The 14,099-nt window shown below is 50.2% G+C and overlaps 1 protein-coding gene across 8 annotated transcripts in view; it reads right to left on the reverse strand.

Annotated features, from left to right (window-relative positions):
- CFAP65 (cilia and flagella associated protein 65) overlaps positions 1–3,572 on the reverse strand; it is a 34,088-nt gene extending 30,516 nt beyond the window's left edge. For 3 of the 8 annotated variants that reach the window (XR_011539780.1, XR_011539778.1, XM_070618320.1), the window contains exons 1-4: positions 3,464–3,557; positions 2,597–2,642; positions 1,621–1,671; positions 1,079–1,308 (exon numbers count right to left, since the gene is read on the reverse strand). Coding sequence is in view for 5 of the 8 variants with exons in the window: in XM_070618320.1 (XP_070474421.1) it covers positions 1,079–1,240 (162 nt within the window). In the remaining 3 variants the exon portion in view is untranslated. Of the gene's footprint in view, positions 1–1,078; positions 1,309–1,620; positions 1,672–2,596; positions 2,643–3,463 lie in introns of all 8 variants that reach the window. The other 5 variants (XR_011539779.1, XM_070618324.1, XM_070618323.1 and 2 more) reach the window with 4 other exon arrangements.
- Between the last annotated feature and the right edge of the window lie 10,527 nt (positions 3,573–14,099).

Here is a 14,099-nt window from a genome sequence, read left to right on the forward strand (position 1 = left end):
TTTGTGGACTACCTATTATGTGCCAGACACCGTGCAAGGTGCCAGGACTACAATAGTGAACAAGGCTGACAAATCCCTTCTCCCTCTGAGCTCACACTCTCAGTTTCAATATTTACAGTGTCAGATGGCCAACATAGTATTTGATTTGCTTATGGAGAAAGGGTGACATGGGTGAGCCAGGTAATTTATTATAAATATCAGTTGGTGCATCAGTCAGGTCCAACCAGGAAAACAGAAGCCATTCTGGGTTTTCAACAAGGAATTTAATGCACAACCAGGGGAGAGTGAAGTAACCCCAAACTTAGAAACATCAAATAGCTGCCACCACATCTAGGTTAGGGGAGATGAGGGTTCTCAGAGCCCAGAGGCCTGTCTGGTGGAGATTGGAGGCACCGGGAGATGCAGCTGCTGACAGAAACACTGTCAAAAGCAAAGAAGGAGACAGAGAAATACCCTGGCTCCTCCCTTCCTCCCACCTTCCAATCTCCTGCCAGCTGACAGCAGAGCAGGGAAGGGCCGTGCGTGAATCTGAGAGCAAAGAGGCCCGAAATGGCACGGATGGAAGGGTGAGACGGTCCACAGGGAGGCGAATGCAACCACCCTCGCCTCTAAGGAGACATGAGGATCTTCACACAACACAGACATGCGCTGCACCAAACACAAAGTCGTACCCCACAATCACACCCCAGACAGTCAGGCACCACCGCCCCCACCCCCCGCAAGCCCTGCAGAGCCACTGAGAGAGAACCCCCAGGGCTGCAAAAAGGAAGCAACAACCATGCATTGGTCACACATAAAGTCCTAGTGGTCAAGGTCAGAAGAGCTTCTGAAGGAAGAGAGAACTCCCGGCCACTCCATTAGTCTCCGACTCACACCGCCCTTGAGTTCTCCTCCCACCTCGGTCACCACCACTGCTACCACCGCTCTGGTCAGCTTGGTGCTCTATCTATGCAGGGTTTAGTGCTGGGGTGTAGACAGGAGAGTCCGGTCCTCTCAGATTTCTACCCACCTGCCCTGCCACCCACCCCTCACCCTGACCCTGCTGCACCCTGTTCCACCACCCTGGACACATCCTCACCCGGACACTGACGGTGCTGCTGCAGGCACTCATGGCCACACTGCTGCCAACAATGGTAGGAACGGCTATCGTGCTGGTACTTTGGCATGATCCAGAGTTCATGGTATAGTCCCCGCTGCCCCTAGTCCTCTTGAGGGGGCTTGGGGCTGCCTGGAAGAGCATCGGGCACCTGGAACACAACTCCAAGGGGAGTACTCCTCTGGCTACCAGGAGTTCCTGCCAGTTTGGAGCTGGGAAGAGACCAGAGGGGAGACAGGAGGGACATGAAGAAGAGAGGCTGATGGAGTAGACTCTCCATGGCCATCATTATCACGGAGGAGTGCCTGCTTCGGAGTTCTGGCAACAGGTATGAGGTGGCACCATGAGGAACAAGCCTGGATACAAGATCCACGGCTTTGCTCAGGAGCCTAGAGACTCAACATTCAGGAAAGGCACTTAGAGGAGGGACTTGGGGACAAGGCCCATGCGGCCAGGCCCTCCACAGCCACACTTGGCATTTCTCACCAGGCCCCCAGTGAGTGCTACTGAAGCATATGCATTACCTCTATCTGGCTTTTACTCTCTATTTGTTTCCTCTGAACATGTCTTGCCTTCTGTGAGAAGAAGAATAAGGGGCGAAGAAGAGGCAAATGAGACTGGAGGGCTCTTAGTCTTCTGGGTTTCCTCTAACTGTATGCAATGTATAGTTGAGGTTTAAAGGAAACATTCACTGAAATAATGACTCAATCCAAGAACAAATGAATCACCCTCTAAAGCAGAGGGATCCATGGACGGACTGCAGCTGAAAATCATATGCAAATATATATGCAAATGTTATAGGCAAATTATATGCAAAATGTCATGTGTATGGATATGTACTCTTTTCCAGGGAGAGCATCCACAGCTTTCACCAAATGCTCAAAAGGGTGCCTGGCCCTGCCCTAGGGGGACACACCAATGTCCCAAACTGACTCTGGCTCCATCTCCTCAAATCCTCTCTTCCTTTAGCAGACACCCAGGGGTGGCTACCATATTGGACAGCATCAATACCTTTTTGAACATACGTATATTTTTCAGACTACTCAGTACCCTTCTCCACCGAATAACAATCTCAAAAATAAGTAATTTCTACTGACGTTTACCGCGAACTTATCATGGGCCAGGCAGTGTTGTAAGGCCTTCACATGTATTTTAGTCCTTACAGCAGTTTAGGATTAGATGCGAATTGCCTTTTATTTGGCTTAAAATGAACTCTTTTCAAATTTTGGAGTCAGCGCCTTATTATAACACATTATGCTTTAGCAAACAATTTTATGGTCACTCTTTAGAAATTTACACATGTCCACCACGCACTCTCCCGTCCCTTCCCCACATCCATCTAGAGCAAAAGATTCTGTTGATTCCGTTTTTCCTAATTGGCAACATCTCCAAAGCTTCTGAAGGGGACTATCTTAGATCCACTCATTCAGTAATTCATTCATTCACAAACAATTTCCTGAGTTCCTGTTAGGCACCGGACAAGACAGACAAGGCCCCTACCTTCAACTGTGAAGTGTACGTTCAGGTGGAATCAAATAAATGCAAGCTGGGGAGACAGGGAGGAGGGTCCCATTACTTGTCTGTTACTGATTGGCTCTGGAGTCCTGCCCGTGACCTCAGGGGATTCTACAGACAGCCCCTGCCCCAGGGCCCTGAAACAGTCTCCCATCAACATGTGAAAAGTCCCGGCGAGTGCATAGAAGAGATGAGAGATGATGGGGTAGAAAGCTGGTCCAGATTAGGTCTTAGGGCTCAGGGGAGGGAACGCTGACCCCGGAGCAAGGGAAGCTGGCTTCCAGCAGCTGCTCAGATTTGTTTGAGATGGGCACGTCTCTCTAAAACGCTGAGCCTCAGGCCCTTTGCCTGTGAAATGAGAGTTACCCTGCCTATTTCACCAAGCTGAGGTGAAGATCAGTTGAAATAAGGGACTTGAAAAAGCCCTAGACAAACCTATGTTACTATAATTACCAATCATACCTCCCACACCAGCCTGCACTACTCTTCCAAAAGACTCCCCCTTCTGGAATTATCGTGAAGACACCGGGCAAGGAACTGGTGCTTTTTAATCCAATTTTCTAATCTCGAGGACTTGAGAAAAATATTTCATCAGCATCCTTTATTTGCCTAATTTCCAACCTAAAACTTCCCAAGATGACCATGGAAAAAGTGGCAGGTCCTCGTGGAAAGTCGAGGGAGGAAGAAATGGGTAAAATGAAGAGAAAAAATAGACTTAGAGCTGTTTCTCCTTTCTCTTCAGAATCGCCGGTATGATTGATCTCGCCCAAGTCTCAGTCCCACGAGGCTCTCTGAAGGACATGGGGGGTCCCCTGGCCACCTCCCGAGGGGGTGGTCTCCCGGGAAGGATACCTTCCCCGGCCACTCGCGCCGCTCCCTGGGTCCCTGGGATCAACGCTCAGAACTCACACCGCCGCCATGTTGTCGTCTCCATAGATACAGGACGCGCAGGGCCGGCGTCCCCTGGTATCCCAGGGCAACGACGGCAACCCGAAGGAGTCACGATTCATAGAAGGCGAAAGCGCCGCCCAACTTTAATCTTTACCCTCAATTTTTATTTCCCGCCTTTACCTGCTAGTAGTAACTGGACTTCGGTCAGTCGCAGCATCGTATGTATAGTCTCCCAGTCCCCTAGCATGGTACATATAGTCTCTTGTCGTGACGTCCCCTCAATCGTGACTTTAGTTGACGACCTGGACTGGGCACCTGAGTGAGTCGATCCTGTTCCTTCCCGACATGCTTTGGTGACACAGGATCAGAATCTCAACCGGAGCTTCATTCTGTGATTGCAGTTGTTAACGTAAAAGCAGCCCGTACTTATTTCTTATCTGCATATTGCTTTGCAAATAGATTCCTTTTGCTGATGGGAGAGAATGCGTCCTTGGAGTTTTTTCCAGCATTTCCTCCTGCCCAACACAAAGCTAACTCTTTAGGGACCTGAGGCAAACGTGTGAAGAAGGCATTGCTGTACATAATGTGGATTTGGGGGAGCCCGTTTGTCCGTGTGTGGGTGTGTTGGGGGAAGGGTCTCATTTGATGAAGGCTCCTTCCATGGGTGAAACTGGAAGTCTCAAAGTTCGTTCATGGACAATGAAAGACGTTTCCCTCTCTGGGACAGCGATGGAGGGTGTTAGGGGGCGAGACCTTTGTGAGTCTAGGGGCAAACCCAGAAAATAAATTCTCATTTTGGGAAAGTTGAGTTTACTTGTGAAAGGTGAAAGATGGCCTTTGGTGACAAAGTGTCCTGAGAGACCACGTGGCCAGAGGCTGGCTGAACTGGAGGGAAGGGGAAACTAAGGGGTCCGTTAATTTCTGCCAGCACGATTAGGTCTGGAGTTTTCTTGGGACTGAAGAATGTGGGACTCAGTGAGCTTTTTCACTGGTTTTAACATCATTCTCAGCATCTGAAACCTGTACTTTGGACATGATGACTTTTATGCCTTTTGTCATTCCTGTAATGATTTTCTGTTTGTTTTCCCCTAAGCTCTTTTTGAAAGGATCAGCCCAAGTCAACTGGGGCTAAGGGACCTATTTATCCATTCTTAGGCCAAAAAGAAATAGGGAGGAGTGACTCTGGGGGCAAGACTTGGTAGTGGCCTCAGGAATCCTGGCAAGAAAACCCCAAGGAGAAGGAAGAGCTCATGCAAGGAGCCACAGATCCCAGTGCCTCTTCCCTGAGAGAATGCCTCTCCAGGGACCGGGCATGCCCAACTCTTGGTGGATTCTGGGCTCGGGAAGATGAAAAGAGGTTCTCAGTAGGGGTCCTGTGGATTCTGCTTCTGTGAAGTTCTGGCCGCCTCCCTGAGTTCTGCTGGTGTGAGTGACCTTAACTCACGTGGACTCCCAGGGAGAGGCCTGAGCTGGACTTTGCCCCAGGAGACAAACAGCACAGAAAGGGGCGTGGCAAGGGGTTGAGCCTGAGGAAGGGAGAGGAAGCCAGGCTTGCTTCGGAAGTCCCCCTTTTCAGGAGCCCAGAACCTGTGGGAGATAATGGGTGCTGGGTCCTCGTGACAACATGTTCTGTGGATCCAAGACAGACAATGGAGGTGGGTGCTGTTTGGTTCAAGGCTGTGAACAAGAGTGAGTGGTGATTCAGGAAATTGATGAAGACCAGCACGTGAGAGGAGGGAGGAAGGACGATGGGTAGAAGACAGATTCTAATCCTCCTGGTTGGAAGCTGAAGATGGGGGTAATAAAGCATAGCCAGTGACTTGGGCTTCAGCACACACAAATATCTTTTCTAAGCTTTTTTCCCACACCTCCCTGCCTCCCCCTGCAATAGAGAAGATTGTGGGCCAGGAAATCAGGCAGACCTGAGATTAATCCTGACTCTCCTACTTATTGGCTATGTGACCTTGGGCAAGTCACATGACCTCTCGGAGCCTCAGTTTCCTCATCTGTTACCTGGGGATAATTATCAAAAGGCTGGTGTAGGGAATGAGTGATCAGGCATGTGTAAAGAACTTAACACATGGTAGACGATCAGCAAAGTTGAACACACACACACACACACACACACACACACAGAGGAAGGTCACTCACTAAATGAGAGGTTCCTATAAATAAGTCACTAGGCCCTCTGTGTCCCCTCCTCTCCTGCACACTGGAGAGGCAGGAAGTTCTCCTCTCCACATCCTCCTCTTGTTTCTCCAAGGAGGCTGCCTTGCTGCTCCAAGGTGGAGAAAGACAAAAGGAGATGCCAGGGTGATCTGCTGTCCAGATGGCAAGTCAACCCAGCTCCAGCACTTGAAAGGCCCTCTCCTACCTTCTTTCCCCTGAAACTCTGACTCCATTTTGAGTGTTGGTCCTGAAATCAGGTCTGCATCCAAGATGTACTTAATCTAGAAGAGGGAGATGAGGAGGTGCTCCTGACCTCTGAAGTTAGGGGAGTAACTCCTCTAAGCTAAGCCTGAGGGGTGGAGAGTGATAGGAGGCTTCAGCCAAGAGGGCCACTCGGGTGGTTCAGGGCTTGATGTGGGGGCAGGCATGGAGCATTCTCTGCATTAGAGTGCCATGTTCCCCTGTAGCAGCTGGCAGGTGGAGGAGAGTGTGTTAAGAGATTGATGGCACCTCCAGCCTGAAAGCAGCCAGGGCACAGTTGGCAGGGGTTTGGGGTAGATGGCCATATGTCAAGAGAATTCAAAGGAAAGTGTTCCATTCTGCCTGGGACCTCCATAAGGTTTTCTCATTCTCCTGTGCCAACCCAGATCCCCCTAGATCACTTTCTTCCTCTGTTCATCATCCTCACCAAAGGCTAGATAGACACACAGGCCAACAGTAGGGAGATGGAGAGAAAAGGACAAGAAGTTTGATCCCATAAGACTAGAGTTCAAGTCCTGATTCTAGCATTTGATGGCTGAGCAGTTTCAGGCAAGTTGTTAAACGTTCCAGAACCTCACTTTCCTTACCTGTAAAATGGGAACAAATGTGTAGTATTCAAAGCGCTTAACAGTTGGTAAGGTGTGGAGCATGGCCTCTGGAAATGGACTTCAACTGGGCTTAGAGCCAGAGTGGGCTTCTGAGAGCCCACATTGTGCCAGGCCTTCACCCTTTAGTTGTTGGGTCATGGGGAAGCCTACGGGGTGCAGGGAGGAGACTGAGAGAGCAGCCACAGCAGTGGAGGACTCAGTCAGTGACTATTTATGAACTGGCACTAAAGTAGCTGTAGATTTCAACAGTCAGTAAAGCTACACTGAATAGTGTTGTAAGTCAGACCCGAGGACAAATCCGTGTCTCGTCTACTGTGTACAGTTATTTATTTCCAGCCAAAACGTGAAGTCTCTCCCCCTCTAATTCCTCCTCATTGGTGGACGATCAGTCATCACGTGTACCTGCTCTTTCCTTTACTCTGTGTGTGCTCCTTCTGTGTTAGCTCTCCCCGCTGTCTTCCCTGCACCATCTCCTGCAGGCTCGCCAGCTCCGCGCGTCCCTGGCCAGCACCATGGACAGCTCCGGCTGACCAGCCCATCCTAGGCCATCCCATTCTTCCTGCCTTCTATCTCCTCTTCTCCCACCCACCCCAGCACAGAAACTCTGAGGTATGAACTGAATGAGGGACATCGCTGAGAAGACAGTGGAGTGGAGTGGTTGAGAACCAGTTCTGGAATAAGACAGACTGGATTTGAATCCCAACCCCGCCAGCTCCCAGCTCTATGATATTGTTCCTTGTCTCCTATAAAACCCGTCTCCTCATCTGTAGACAGAGAACACCTTAACAGCTACACCAAAGGTTGTAAGGTTTAAGTGAGATAAAAGATTTAAAGAACTTAGCACAGTGCCTGGCTTATTATATGATCTGAATAAATGAAGAACACCACTGTTCTGTGACTTTCTATCCTATCTAATTCCTCAAGCCCTTTTCTAATCCATTTCTGACTTTTTTCAATCTATTTTCCTGTCTCAAGTGAAGGTGTCATAGCGTGATCACTGGCTCAGTGCATCTGGCCTGTCTTGGGTTTGGAAATTGGCTTGGACTTCATGTATGATAAGGGAGCCCACCCCTGACTGGCCCATGAGATTCTGTCTTTTAGATTTTTTTTTTTACATTTTAAAAATTTTGAGTTAATTTTAGATGTACAGAGAGTCATAAAAATAGTACAGGGAGTTCTCATAAACACTTTACCCAGCTTCCCCTTAAGTTAACATCTTACATAACCATAGAACATTTATCAAAACTAAGAAATTAACCTTGGTACAATAGTACTAATAGAAAAGTGCAGAATTTATGTATATTTCACAAGATTGTCCACTAATGTCCTTTTTTGGTTTAAGTATCCAATCCATTCCAGGATCCCAACTGGGGTGTTTCCTGAATCTTTCTTTGCCTTTCATGACCTTGACTCTTTTGAAGAGTCCTGTCAATTATTTTGTAGAATGTTCCTCAATCTGGGTTTGTTTCTTATGATTAGAGTAAAGTGTGCATCTTTAGGAAGCATAACACAGGGGTAACATGCCCTTCTTAGTGCATCATATCAGAGGGTACACGGTGTCACTGTGTATTATTGGTGATGTTAACTTTGATCACTTGGCTAAAGTGGTGTCTGCCAGGATTCTCCACTGTAAGTTTCTATTTTTTCCTCTTTATTAGATTTTGATCATACCCATCTTTTGCTTTTCTAGGATTAAGAGTTCAAAACCAATAAACCTGTCCTCACAGTAACCTTTCCACCCCTACACTCCCAACCACTCCCCCAAGCCACACCCATTCCCTATTATCTGCCTGGCCACTTTCCTCTGAGCTTTCTTGAGTTGGGCATTCAGAGGTGTGCGCAGAAGTCAAATGCGGACATATCTGAAGTTTGTGAGGGCAAAAGGGTACTTCTGGCTCATTTTCATGGACCTTCTTGTTGAGGTCGTACAAGTTCTGCTTGCGGGGGCGCTCTGAGAAAAACTGGCCAGCACTGTCCACAGGAATGTCCAGCCCCTTTCTTAGGTCTGGCCTCAACCTTTGAGCACTTTCTTCAACATCTAACATTTGACTTTTTAAAATCGCTAATAGCATTCCTTCCACTTGGCCATGTATAGCTCCTTGCTACCCACTAGCCCAGATCCTTGAGCTTCCTTCCTTCTAGAAGGCTCTTCACTCCTCCCAGAGTTTGCTATCATCAGAGATCCTGCCACCAGAGCAGATACATAACATTCCTTCAGTCAACCGAGTGTGAAGTGCTGTGCTCATCCAACCCTCCCCTCTGTCCCCCTCTCTACCTGCCCCAGGTTCATTCCGAGTCAATGCGTCTTCTCATGCCGTCCCTTAGAAGATGAAGAGGCACCACACTTCCTCTAGCCTCATGCAGGCTCCGTTTTTAAGAGCTTTTGTGTAAAATTGTGTTAAAGGTCTCTGGAAAGCCTCAGAAGGTGTTTTCCTAGGTTCCCAGTCTCTCCTTGCCCTTTGTCCTGGTTACTATTGCTGTGTAAGAAATTACTCCAAAACTTCAAGGTTCGAAGCAACCATTTTATCTTGCTTATGATTTTGCGGGTCAGGAATTCAGGAGGGGCTTAGTCAAGCACTTCTCGCTTGAAGTCTCTCATGCAATTCCATCCAGATATTGGCCAGGGCTGCAGCCATCTGACGGCTCCATTGGGCTAGATAGCCAAGACGGTCCACTCACGTGGCTGAGAGTTGATGCCGGCTATTGGCTGAAAGCTCAGCTAGGCCATGATGGGAATCTCTATCTATAGCCTCTCCAGCTTGGAAATCTCAGGGTAGAACCGGGCAGAAGCTACATGGCCTTTCTGACCTAGCCTCAGGCCAGATTCAAAGGGAGAGGAGTGTCAAATAATTTGTGGACATATTTTAACCACTGCCACTCCCACCAAAATGCGATCCTCTGACGGCATGTAGAACATTATTCTTCCAGGGCCACCTTCCCTGACAGCTTCTTGGCCACCCCCAGCCCCATCAGATCTTTTAGATTGAGGCTGGGACTGCCTTCCTCCCATTCTTCTGGGATGGTAAATTAACAGTTCCCACTTCCCTCAGTTTGATGCTGCAGTGGACCTGGGTTGCTGTCTGGACCCTGCCACTGTGTGATTTGGGGAAAGTGACTTCACTTCTCTGGGCCTCAGTTTCTTCTCTGCAAAGTAGGAATTAGGAGTGACCCCACTTCACAGGCTGTTAGGATCTTAAAAGAGAGTGTAGATTTAATATTTTTTAATTTGTCTTTTTTTTTTTTTTAAAGATTGGTCCTGAGCTAACATGTGTTGCCAATCTTCCTCTTTTTTTATTCTTCCCTCCAAAGGCCCCTAGCACACAGTTGTATATATTCTAGTTGTAGGTCCTTCTATGTGGGATACCGCCTCAGCATGGCTTCATGAGGGGTGACATGTCTGCACCCAGGATCCGAACAGGTGAAATCCTGGGCCACCAAAGCAGAGCACGCGAACCTAACCACTCAGCCATGGCCTGGGCCCCGTTAAAAGATAATGTAACTAGCTCGACTAGCACAACTGGTGCTCCTAGGTGTAGAAGAAATACCTGTGGGCAAGTCATTTTCCCTCTTGGAGCCTTAGTGTGTTTATCTCTGAGATGGGGATACTAATTCCCTTATCCTGCTTCCCCATGTGATCAGAGGGGGTCTTAAATGGACTGCAGCAGGGGGCCAGCCCAAAGGTTGAGGCTTGCCCACCCCAGCCTGGGTGTGAAGGCCCCTGTGTCTGTGCCTCACTGGGGCGAATGCGATGTGTGCGTGCGAGGTGGCCTGGGTGTGCCTTGGGGCAGCGCTGAGTGCAGGGTGGAGCCTCTATCTGCCAGGCCTGGCCTTATCAGATCCAGGCTGGCCACAGCGTGGCCCAGTGGAACAAAGAGGCTTTTGAGAACCAGGCTGGGGTGTGGGACGTGGGGCGGAGCCCCAGGAGGTGCATTCCACACAGGGGGCAGAGGGCACAGGGTGAGGAAGCTGCTGCCACCAACCCCTGCCAGGGTTGTTTCCCCATGGTGAAGGCACCCTTGGAGAGGGGAGCAGGGCCTGTGCTCTCCCCCACGGGCTCCCTTCCTGGAGTTGGACTTCTTTGGGGCGCAGCATTTCCCCTCTCCTACTCCCATTTTGCAGTCTCCCTTCCTGGCACTTTTAGCACCAGCCACACTGGCTCCCAGTCCTTGAGCATGCCCTGCACTCTCCCTCCACACATCTGCGCCCAATGATCCATCCACCTACCCTTGCCCAAGCCACTCACACGCTGAAGGCCCAGCTCAAAGCCACTTCCAGGCAGTCCCCCTATACTTTATCCCATGTGGCACCGTATGGAACTTCTCTCTGAATTTTCATCACTTGTGGAATCGGCTGACAGTAGCAGAGGCCCAGGGCCTTCAGATCCACTGTATAAGGTAGTACAAGTTGTACACTGCACAAGGGCTCTAGGCTGGGCAGGCAAAGGAGGCTGAAATCCAGACAGGCTGCACGTCCCACAGTGCACCCGGAATGAGGTTCTGCCCTAAACGGACTTTCTGTCTCCTGGAGCCAGGCCAGAAGAGTTGCCTCTTCTAGTTGGATCTCCTGAGGGGTGTGTTTACTACATTTTTCCAATGGAGGGGTGCCTATTTCTGGTTCCCACACTGGGGCTGTGGGTGCTAACAGGGTTGGTTGCCTAAGGGATTGTTGTGTTCCTTTTAGCCCTTCCCAGCACAGGGCCAGTCGCTGTCAGAAGCCATCCCGCAGGCAGCATCTTCAGGCGTGTGTTGGGGGAGAGAGGTGAGTGCAGGCCCACGTGGCTTTGGAAGAGCCCCGCCCAGTGGTGATTGGGTCTTTCCAAACAAAGGCTGCAAGGACAGCTCAGAGATGGGGACCTGAAGAGAGGTCTCGGCACAGACAGGTTGGGGAGCCAGGGAGCAATTGCCCCTGTGTTGAGGGCAGTCTGCCCAGGCAGCTCCAGAGCCCTCACAGCCAGGACGTTCCCCATTTTGTCTCCTGGACCTTGACACGCCAGGTCTCCCTGTCTCCAGTTCTCCCTGAGGACCTGCAGGCCTAGGCACAGGTCTTGCAACTTGCCTGGACTGGGGTATCAGAGGCTACTCTGAGTCTCCTCCCCCTGCACTTCCAGTGGGGAGAGGGGCACAGAGAGAACAGGAGCCTGGAGGGTCCCTTGAACTCAGGTAGCCCAGCCTTGGGCAGTGAGGAGAGATGACACCTATATGGGATGTCGCCCTTACAGGTGCAGATACTGAGGCCAGAGAAGGGCCAAGGTCAAGGGCTCTGGCATGGGAGAGCGAGATCTCACAGTTAAAACCTGAGGTCAACTTGGGCCCTCTCCCCACACCCACCGCTCACCTGAACTGGCTTCTTGTCCTGCCATTCTAGTGCCTAAAAGTCTGCAGTCCATCACCTTCTTTCTGACCCCACAGCCACCTCTTTAGTCCAGGCCACCAAGTTCTCTCCCCAGTAAACAACTGCCTGCTTCCACGGCTGCCTTCTCTGTCTGTCCTCCACGCTGCAGCTGGTGAGCTTTCTGAAACGATCTAGCCATGAGCTTCCCCAACTTCGACCCCCCAGGCACTCTCCAGGCCTTCAAGATAAAGTCCAGATGCTTGGAACTCAAGAATCTGTGTCATCAAACTCCTGCCCACCTCTCTACCCCAGCTTTGCCAAGCCCACATGAGTAGAACAGCTCTGCAGTGCTGACCCGACGGTGAGCCCCAGGCTCACTCAAGCCTCCCAGCCTTGGCACTTATTGTGTCCCCAGACTGGATCCCCTTCCTTTACTTACCTGCCACACAAACTCCTCTTTGTCCTACCTGCAGCATCCTCCCCTCCAGGAAGTCTTCCTGCTTCCCAGCTTCTTCCTGTCACTCCCATAGCCCCTCTGAGGATGTCAGTCACAGCACTTAGCCCATGTTGTGGACATCCATCTCCCTACACCGCTCCCTACCACCCAGGAGTTCGCTAAAGACAGGGACCGCCTCTGTCCCCACTCTGGTGCAGTGCCCGACTCCAGGGAGTCCAGTAAGCGATGAGTGAAGGGTGAACGAAGATCACAAATGTGGATGCAGCAGACTTGGGGGCTGAGAGTGGGCCTGGGAGGAGAGGCCAGCGTTGGGTAAGTAGCTGCCTGGGCCCGGGCAGCGTCGTTGGCCTTCCTCTGGCCTCAGCATCATACGGAGGAGGGTCGAGCTCCGTTCTGGTGGGAGAGATTGGGGCCATCATGCTGCAGAGGTGGAGGATGACTTTCCAGGCTGTGTGTCCTTGTCTCCCCACTTACACAGTTTCCTCAAATCTGCACCCAGGATCCCCAGAAAAGCTGCAGGGCCCCACCTCCACCCTAAAGTTGGTCTTTTGATGGTCTGAATTCAAACAAAATTTTTTTCTGAATCTTTGCAGCCTTCTTTGTCTGAAGAATGAATGTATTTCCTGGGGAGTTCCATTGAGAATAGAAAGGTCGGGGGACACCAAATGGCTCTGTGTCTGCAAGACAGAGTGTGCCCAGGCCCAGTAGGAGAGGCGGGTAGGCCCCCCCACAGGGTAGAGCTCTCTCTCATTCCCTCCCTCTTTCTCTCTCTCTCCCAGTAGAATATCTACAGGGAATGTGCAGATGAAAGGACAAGAGTATCTTGACCTTGACCTTATGTTTCTCATTGTAAATGAGTTCACGGACATTCTGGGCCCTGTGAGCCTGGTCCATGAGAGTCAGCCACGGAGAGATGGGTCCACTCTAGATGTGCTGACAAAGCAGATTTCCAGGCCTGAGTCACTGAGAGTGCCTCCCAGAAAGGACCCAAGTTCACCAACAGAAAAGCCTTGTGCTTGAAAACAGTGGGCCCGAGAGCCAGACGCATGGGTTCAAATCCTGCTTCTGTCACTTGCTGTGTGATCTTAGGCAAGTCACTTAATTTCCCTGTGCTTCCATGTTCTCGTCTGGAAAATGGTACTATGAAAGGGTACCCCACATAAGACTGTTATGAAAATTAAATGGGTTACTACATATAAAGCACTTAGAACAATGCCTGGCAATGGTTAATCTTCGTTAGGTGATAGCAATTTGTCATTATAGCCTGTGGGGGTGTATTTCCTCCCAGATGGCAGCTGCCAGGGTAAGGAAGTTTTCCCTGGAGTTTTCCTTGCTGGTGGTGGGGGATGGCTAAGACTCTGAGCATTCACCCCCACAAAGTCATCTCTGTAAGAGGAGAGAATCTGGGCAGTGGGCCTTACCACTGGCTCTCCACACTGGGGGGAACCCTAATTTGTAGCATACGCCAATTTCCATGGTGTAAATACTGCCACCATGACCTGTTTCAACTGGCTCCTGAAATTCCTGAAAATTTAACCATTGTACCATTGGGCCTGGGAATCTCAGCTGATCTGTGGTGAGTATAGAAAAACCTGCCTTGGGACAGAGAGACCAAGAGAAAATGAAGAAGGGAGTCCTCCTGTTTGGGCAATAAACTGGGCCTTCTCTAGACTAAGCATGTTTCTCAAAGTGTGGTCCATGGACCATCTGCCATGTTCTGGGTGTTTGTAAAAATAAGTTCCTGGGCCTCACTCTGGACCTATTAAAGCAG

This window comes from Equus przewalskii, chromosome 5 (assembly GCF_037783145.1).
Source record: "Equus przewalskii isolate Varuska chromosome 5, EquPr2, whole genome shotgun sequence".
Taxonomy (NCBI): Eukaryota; Metazoa; Chordata; class Mammalia; order Perissodactyla; family Equidae; genus Equus; species Equus przewalskii.